Source organism: Prunus mume, linkage group LG3, assembly GCF_029339155.1.
Source record: "Prunus mume cultivar Tortuosa linkage group LG3, ASM2933915v1, whole genome shotgun sequence".
Lineage (NCBI taxonomy): Eukaryota > Viridiplantae > Streptophyta > Magnoliopsida > Rosales > Rosaceae > Prunus > Prunus mume.
The window spans coordinates 6,634,371-6,643,568 of record NC_142700.1 but is presented as its reverse complement, the minus strand read 5'-3'; the positions used below and the strand labels follow the sequence as shown (position 1 = coordinate 6,643,568).

General features: G+C 44.2%; 1 protein-coding gene and 1 pseudogene across 2 annotated transcripts; one reads left to right on the top strand and one right to left on the bottom strand.

Annotated features, from left to right (window-relative positions):
* Positions 1-382: 382 nt before the first annotated feature.
* On the top strand, positions 383-2,187 carry LOC103325297 (berberine bridge enzyme-like 8). Its single transcript, XM_008227452.3, has one exon. It carries the CDS (start codon positions 429-431, stop codon positions 2,034-2,036), a length of 1,608 nt encoding a protein of 535 aa, XP_008225674.2. The 5' UTR covers positions 383-428; the 3' UTR covers positions 2,037-2,187.
* Positions 2,188-6,940: 4,753 nt separating this feature from the next.
* LOC103325296 (berberine bridge enzyme-like 7 pseudogene) lies at positions 6,941-8,841 on the bottom strand (annotated as a pseudogene). Its single transcript, XR_016125049.1, has one exon. The product of XR_016125049.1 is annotated as a berberine bridge enzyme-like 7 pseudogene (transcript).
* Positions 8,842-9,198: the final 357 nt, after the last annotated feature.

Sequence of the window (9,198 nt, the reverse complement as noted above, 5' to 3'; positions counted from 1 at the left end):
CTTATAACAGTGATAGCACTGTTTTTCTATTCTCGGTCAATAATACCATGATATATGAAAAAGTTAATCCACATATCATTACGTTGTTGGTTGAGGATAGCAAAAAATACTATCCCTGCTGCATAAGAGTTCTTCTCTTAGCGGCTATCTTATACAAATGGTCCAAGTACTATCATGCACGTGCGCCGACTGCATGCTGTATGCAATTATTTCTGCAGTCCAACTAAAATGGTATAAATAAACAATACAAAAGGCAGGCTAATTATATAACTATATACTCGAGGTCAAAATGGGAGGAGGTGGCTTGCAAAATCTTCTTAATCTATTATTTGGAATTTGTCTTGGTCAAACTCTCTATCTCTATAAATCCCCACCCATAGAGATCATAAAACACAAACCAATAATCGCAAACCAAAATATTGCTACAAATGGCATTCCCAAGGCTATCAGATCTCTTGCTGCTTTCAACTCTTTTTGTAATATCCATTTCTTGGCAAGCTTCAGCTTATTCAGCTCCTGAGAAGTTTGTTCAATGTCTTCTAAACCATTCCCAGCCCTCTCACCCCATCGGTCCAGCAATTTACACTCCCAACAATGCTTCCTACTCCTCCGTTTTGGAATCTTACATCCGAAACCTCCGATTCAACACATCTTCAACCCGAAAACCTTTCCTCATCGTCACTGCTTTGCATGAATCTCATGTCCAACTATCTGTCATTTGTGCTCAAGTCCATAACTTGCAGATGAAAATTAGAAGCGGAGGCCACGATTACGAGGGTGTATCGTACGTGGCTGAAGTTCCATTCTTCATCCTCGACATGTTCAATCTTCGATCCATCAACGTAGACATAAAATCTGAGACTGCATGGGTGCAGGCTGGGGCTACTCTTGGTGAAGTTTACTACCGAATCGCTGAGAAAAGCAAAATTCATGGCTTTCCCGCTGGTGTTTGCCCTACAGTTGGCGTTGGAGGCCACTTTAGTGGCGGTGGATATGGTAATATGATGAGAAAGTACGGCTTGTCAGTTGACAACGTACTTGATGCACAAATTGTGGATGTGCATGGAAGACTTCTTGATCGAAAAGCCATGGGAGAAGATCTTTTTTGGGCCATTACAGGAGGTGGCGGAGCTAGCTTTGGAGTTGTGATTGCGTATAAGATTAATCTTGTACGTGTTCCTGAAATAGTTACTGTTTTCAGGGTTCCGAGAACCTTGGAACAAAATGCAACAGAGATCGTGTACCGTTGGCAATATGTTGCGGATAAGCTTGATGATGACTTGTTCATCAGGCTAACCATGGATATAGTAAATGGTAGTGGTGGAGAAAACAATAAGACTCTGAGGGCTTCATTTATTGGCATGTTTCTTGGAGACTCTGAGAGGCTTCTCTCTGTGATGAACAAGAGCTTCCCTGAATTGGGACTTAAGCAATCTGATTGCATGGAAATGAGCTGGGTTGAATCTACCCTTTTCTGGACAAGCTTCCCAAATGGGACAGCTCCTGAAGCTTTGCTTTCTAGAATTCCTCAAGTACTTACCCACTTGAAGAGGAAATCAGACTATGTCAAGAAACCAATTCCGAAAGCTGGCTTGAAATGGATTTTTCAGAAAATGATAGAACTTGAGGCTCCAATGTTGACCTTTAACCCCTATGGTGGAAGAATGGGTGAGATTTCAGCATCTGCAACTCCGTTTCCTCATAGAGCTGGGAATCTTTGGAAGGTTCAGTATGCAACAAACTGGGACACAGAAGGGAGTGAGGCATCTGAATACTATATTGATTTGACACGGAAGCTCCACATGTATATGACTCCTTTTGTTTCCAAGAATCCAAGGGAAGCCTTTTTCAACTATAAGGATCTTGACATTGGGATCAACCATGATGCCAATGGCAAGGCAAGCTATTTGGAAGGAAGAGTTTATGGTATCAAGTACTTCAAGGATAATTTTGATCGGTTGGTGCATGTTAAGACCAAGGTCGATCCAAAGAATTTCTTTAGGAATGAACAAAGTATCCCAACTCTTCCATACTAGGGAGGAATAGCTATAGCTAGCTAGCATTGTGACCAAGGATTTGATTGATAGCTTGGGATTAAGTATGTACATCTTTGATTATATTTACCAGAGGAACTTATGTATCTTTACTTAATAAAGAAATAAAAAGGAAGAAAATTAATCCCAAAACTATGTTACATGGTTCAAAGATATTGCGTAGAAGATTGCAACTTGTAACAAGAGTTTGATTATAACTCTTTCCTAAATTGGCTTATAGGGATTTGACTTTTTTTTAACTAACTTTACAAAATTTGCATTATATGTTGCAATTAAACACATTTGGGAATTAGAACCAAGGGCGGAACTACACTATGGCTTAGGTTGGGCTCCAGCCTAGTACGAAGTTTGGGAAAAAAGAAATTAATTAGTACTACACATTTTACAAAAATTAGCCCAGGCTATCTAAGCAAAAATTAGCATATCATATCCAAGCAAATCTCCAACTAGCTATACCTCAGAGATTTCAAGTTTCAAGTTTGGGAAAATGAGTAAAATTTTATTTAAATCTTTACCGGTATAAGAAATAATAGCCCATCCCTATAAAAGTTTTCTGTTATGCCATTGATTAGAACAACCAATTAGTTTGACTCTTGTGATCTCTCTCTTCTCAATTTTGAAAGAAACATCTGGAGCAAAAATTGGCTTCTCTAAACTTGCAAATTAAATATGGAGAGGTAGAACCTTTGAAGGATATATACCTTAGCTATACCTTAGTGTTTGTGGTGGTGGACTAATGAATATGGTTATTACCCAGAAAAAAAATAAAACCCAGACTCTGCTCCACATTACCACAAGAATTCCATAGTCAGTTCTTTATCTAAGGCCTTGCGGGTGATTGGTTAGTCGTTGGATCAAAATGGTTAATTTGATACAACAATTACGAGATAGGACATCATCTAGGGGCCTTAGATAAGACTCTCACTGTACCATACTACATACGTACTATGAGAACCAATTTTAAAACATCATGGACGTTCATATAACACTGCCCATTAGACTTAATTATCAGGCAAATTGAAACTCATTAAGGCATCTAGTTAGGACTAACAAAATAGATGAACACAATGCTTCAAGAAAATACTATAATAACAACCATTTAATTGAGTGGTCAAATGGTTTTGGATGCTCTTATAGACCACAACTGTAACACCCCGACCCCAAATTTATCCCATGTTTTAATTTATTTAAGTGGAATTGAGAAATTACCTGTGGGATAGGGGTATTTTAGTTATTTTCTTATCCGAAATGAATTTGGGATTCCGGTTGTACCGTTGCGTAGAGCACGGTGAGATGAGTCCGTAGACACGTAGTAGGCTCGAATCGGAGTCGTAACACCGGCTTCGTTCTCCGTCGTCCCACCGCCATTTTTGGCAATCAAGGTATGAAATTCATCCCTTCTGCATGATCTAGCTGATGGTTGGGTAGGATTTCATAAATTTTGAGGCTAAGTAGCTCGATCTACGAATTGAAATTCGGCCAGTTTTGCTATCGCGATTCCGGCCACCTCTGGTCAATTTTTGGGGTATGCCCAAGAACAAAAGTGACTCCAAATTAGGTGTATTACCTAGGGTAGGAGTCTTGGCTCACGATTTGGAAGTTTTCCGGCGATGCGATATCGCTTTAGACACCCACGCTGCCGGCGCGTGTAGCTGAAGGGAATTTTGTCCCACTGTGATCCTCTCGACGTCACGAGCGCGTAGGTGTGCTCGGATCTCATTTTGGATACCGTTAGAGTTCCGAACGGATATCGCATATCGCGTATTTTCCGGGTTCGCTAAGTTTGGACCGTTGGATGGTCCTGAAGTTATAATATGTTGATCTAGGTATTACCAGGATCACGTAGGATTTGACGGATCGTAAAATGGAGTCCCGGATACTCCGGAAATGCCAACCCTAGGGTTAGGGTATTAGTAACCGTCCGATCGTGCGATCGTGAGCGATCCGACCGTCCGATCTGGACCAAACTTGCAGGATGTGTGTCCTAGACCTTGTAGAACCTATAGGAACTTTCGGATCAAAATTTGGAGGTCGTGGGCCCCGCGGGCCTGGTTGACCAAGTTTGGGTAGTTTGACCCTGGGTTGACCGCTAGACTTTCGTTGTAGTTCTATCATCCTAGGAAGGTTAGAATGACCTTAGTGACAGGTCTTGAGCGTTGTTGAGTTAAATGGTTTATATGCGAATTTAGAATATTATTATATGATTTAAATTACGAAATTATCAGATGCTATACCAGGGTTGAGGTTTATATAGGAGTAGAAATTATATATTATATATTTAATTGTGTGGATGTATAAAGGTAATAAAGCGATCGAATGTTAGTTTACAGTGCTATACGCACTACCCCACGTACCCCCCCATATTGTGATCATGTTGAGGCCTTTAAACCCGTGTGGTGGTGAGAATGTAGCTAGGCCAAAGTGAACAGTATGAGGGCTGGTGAGAATGTAGCTGCACCTGTAAGGTCGCACGCATCTTTGGATTAGCCGGCGTGTTGAGACCCCATACGTGGCGGGTGCGTCCCGACGTATGAAAGGAGATATGATTGTGTGAGGGCTGGTGAGAATGTAGCCAGGCCCAGGTGTGAGGTCGCACTCGTTTTGGATTAGCCGGCGGGTTGACAGATCCCATACATGGCGGGTGCGTCCCGGCGTATGAGGGGAGATATGATTGTGTGAGGGCTGGTGAGAATGTAGCTAGGCCCGGTGTGAGGTCGCACGCGTCTTTGGATTAGCCGGCGTGTTGATAGACCCCATACGTGGCGGGTGCGTCCCGACGTATGAGGAGATATGATTGTGTGAGGTGGTGAGAATGTAGTAAGGCCCGGTGTGAGGTGTCACGCGTCTTTGGATTAGCCGGCGTGTTGCACCCCACGTGGCGGGTGCGTCCCGGCGTATGAGGAGATATGATTGTGTGAGGACCGGTGAGAATGTAGCGAGCCCAGGTGTGTCGCACGCGCTTTGGATTAGCGGCGTGTGGGCACCCCATACGTGGCGGTGCGTCTGACGTATGAGGAGAGATGTGATTGTGTGATGGCTGGTGAGAATGTAGCGTGCCGGTGAGAATGTAGCGAGCCCAGGTGTGGTCGCACGCGCCTTTGGATTAGCCGGCGTGTTGATGCACCCCATACGTGGCCGGTGCGTCCCGGCGTATGAGGAGATGTGATTGTGTGAGTGGTGAGAATGTAGCGGCCCAGGTGTGTCGCACGCGCGTCTTTGGATTATCCGGCGTGTTGATGCGGACCCCATACGTGGCGGGTGCGTCCCGACGTATGAGGGATGTGATTGTGTGATGGCGATGAGAATGTAGCGAGCCGTGGCTCGTGAGAATGTAGCCAGCACAAGCAGGTGTGGTCGCACGCGCGTCTTTGGATTAGTCGGCGTGTTGGCGGACCCCATACGTGGCGGTGCGTCCCGGCGTATGAGGAGATGTGATTGTGTGATGGTGGTGAGAATGTAGCCAGGCTGGTGAGAATGTAGCGAGCCGAGTGTGAGTCTCACGCGTCTTTGGATTAGCCGGCGTGTTGATGCGGACCCATACGTGGCGGGTGCGTCCCGGCGTATGAGGAGATGTGATTGTGTGAGTGGTGAGAATGTAGCGAGCCCGGTGTGAGGTCGCACGCGCGTCTTTGGATTATCCGCGTGTTGATGCGGACCCCATCGTGGCGGTGCGTCCCGGCGTATGAGGAGATGTGATTGTGTGATGGTGGTGAGAATGTAGCCGAGCCGGGCTCGTGAGAATGTAGCGAGCCCAGTGTGAGGTCGCACGCGCTCTTTGGATTGGCTAGCGTGTTGATGCACCCCATACGTGGCGGGTGCGTCCCGACGCGTATGAGGGGAGATGTGATTGTGTGATGGCTGGTGAGAATGTAGCGAGCCGGTGGTGAGAATGTAGCCGTGCCCGGTGTGAGGTCGCACGCGCTTTGGATTAGCCGGCGTGTTGCGGACCATACGTGGCGGGTGCGTCCCGACGTATGAGGGGAGATGTGATTGTGTGATGGCTGGTGAGAATGTAGCCAAGCCAGGGCTGGTGAGAATGTAGCCAGCCCAGTGGTGAGGTCGCACGCGTCTTTGGATTAGCCGGCGTGTTGACAGCCCCATACGAGGACCGGTGCGTCTCGTCGTATGAGGGGTGATATTGTGATTGTGTTTGGTGTGTTGTGATAGATAAATCCTAGAATATATGTATTTGTGTGGTGGTAATGGTTTATTTGATATTAGGAGCCAGGATAGATACGAAAGAGCTACGTGTGGCTTGATCCCTTAGTAGGGTACGTAGGCAGCCTGAAGTTACTAGGTGCAGCCACAGATTAGACCCCACTTAGGTGGTCTTATTGAGATTGGTTTGGACCTCGTTGTTGGTCCCGAAACTTGGTTGAATTGAGACTCGTCCTGTGGACTGAGCAAGTGAAGGTGTGCATAAATAGATTTTGAAGTGGTTATATGCATGTTTGATGCATTAAGTTATTTTAAAATTATTGTGGGCAGTTCTGCTAGAATCATTTGAAGGCCGGAGGCCCTTTATGTAAATTGCATGAGATTATATTGTGCATGCTGCCGGTTGGGTTATAAATGTGTTTTATGCAAGTGGAAATTTTGGGGAAATGTTCAATTTATAGGGGAGACTCTGCTGAAATTTCGGCAGAAAGTCTCGTGCCCTTAATCCTCTTTGGTAAATGAGGACATAGATTTAAGGAGTGAACCCGGCGTGGGTGTGATGCCGGGGTCTCCGCAGGTTCGCCTCGGGTTTCGGAAAATTCGGGCGGGTCCTGTCAGGTTGTGTGGATAAGGTGACGTTGTTGGCTGATTGCTAAGAACATTGTCACCTTTTATGAATGAACGTCCCAAAATTAAGTCTTTTGTACATATATATGATGGGTGATGAATAAGATTCAAAAAGTTCGAGGTGGCTTATTCTTATTGTAGACTATTCTTTATTTTCCAATACATCAAATCAATAGCATTATCAAGGATCACTAGCCAGATTCATACATGTTTATTGTTAAACCTTCCAATCTCTCTCTAAATAGGCGGGATACTTTGTTCATGCCTGAAAAAGTTGTGAGGATCAATCATGGTTTTCACACGCACCAATCTTTCGAAGTTACCTTCAAAATACTTGCTTCCGTAAGCTCTAGCAGTTAGAAGGTTACTTTGGTTGTACAGATTGGCGCCAATGTCGAGATCCCTATAGTTTTGGAAGGCCTCTCTCGGGTTCCTGGAGACAAACGGAGTCATCTTTTCATGCAACTTTCTTGTTAGGTGAATGTAACTGTTGGTGGCCTCAATCCCTTCGTCTTGAAACCACGACGTATAGTATTGAATCATATATAGGTTTCCAGCTCTGTGAGGGGATGGAGTTGCTGATGAAGAAATCTCACTCATTCTTCCACCATGAGGGTTCCATTCCATCCATATATTCCCTATCTCAAGCATCGCCTTAAACATGTATTCTATAACTTTTTTTGGAATTGGTTTCTTCACATAGTCAGACTTAGCTTTGAAGAAGGGTATTGGTTTGTTTTTCAGGTTGAGATAAATAGATCTTGGGGTTCCAAGTGGGAGTTCAGCCCAGAATACAACGGATTCAAACCAACTCACTTCATGACAATCTTCTCGTCGTAAACCCAATTCGGGGAATCTCTTGTTCATCAATGGAAGAAGCTCGTGAGTTTGTCCCAAAAATTGACCGATGAATGATACTTCTGCAATCTTCTTGCCCTCAGTATTATTCTCGATTTCTGGCCTTGCTCTCAGGAAGAGGTCTTTAGGGAGCACGGGTGCTACAAATTGCCACTTATAAAGGACATCTGTAACGCCTTGCTCTAAAGTCCTTGTAACGTTGAACACGGTCACTTTTTCTGGAACTCGAACGAGCTTGAGTTTCCATGAAAGAACGACCCCAAAGCTACCTCCTCCACCTCCTATAAGGGCCCAGAAAATGTCTTCTCCCATAGACTTTCTATCAAGGATTCTACCATCTGCATCAACTAGTTTAGCATCGACAATATTGTCGATGCTAAGGCCATATTTTCTCATCAAATTCCCATACCCTCCCCCACTGAAGTGGCCACCAGCACCAACAGTTGGTCCAACCCCAGCAGGAAACCCATGAACCTTGGATTTCTGAGCAATTTTATGATAAATTTTGCCAAGAGTAGCTCCAGACTCAACCCAAGCGCTCTCATCCTTGACACTAACATTAACGGATTGGAGATGAAACATGTCAAGAACGACAAAGGGGACATGCGATACGTACGATAGACCCTCATAGTCATGGCCACCACTTCGGATTCTAATTTGCAATCCATGTTGTTTTGCACAAACAATAGTTGCCTGCACATGAGATTCGTGCTTGGCTGCTACAATGGCCAGAGGTTTTGGAGTTGTAGGGCTTGAAAATCTGCGGTTTTTAATGCGCGCCATCAAAATGGATCGAAAAGAGGTGTTTTGAGGGGTGTAAACGGCTTCAAAGATTGGGTGGCCAGAATGAAACTGTTTTGGAAGGCATTGGAGAAAGCCATTAATGGGAACTGGCTCTGAAGTTGCCCATGATACTGAGAGTGATGAAAGGATTGAGAGGATGAGCAGCACTAGTAGAGAGTTTGGAAACTTCATTGTCATAATTTGTGGGGGGTTTTGCCTTTCTTGATTCAATATTCTTGGCAGTGTGACAAATTGAACAAAACCTTGCAGTATTTATAATGAAACCAAAGCACCCAACTTTGAATATCTACTTATTTTTTCGCAGACGTAATTGATCAGAAGAGAATCCCAAAGGAAAGAGATGGAGAAATTAAAGAAGATGAGAATTTTTGTCTAGTGCGCAGACGTAATTGATCAACTGATTTCAGATAAGCTTAACCTCAGACTAAGAGTACTATTAACAGAATCAATACATGCCTGACACGTGTGTGTACTCTTGAATAATAGTACTGGTGGATGGAGGATGCAGCCATTTCTGGCCATAGAGATTTCATCTTCTCCAGACACAGAATACGTACGTAGGTCACCCCATGGATATGATTGAGCCATATGCATCAACGTGAATTTCAAAATCAGTGCACGTTTTTCATGTCAATCAATAATAAAAGAAAAAAGAGCGCATATGGTACCGCCCCAGAAGACCCATACTTTTAGTGAT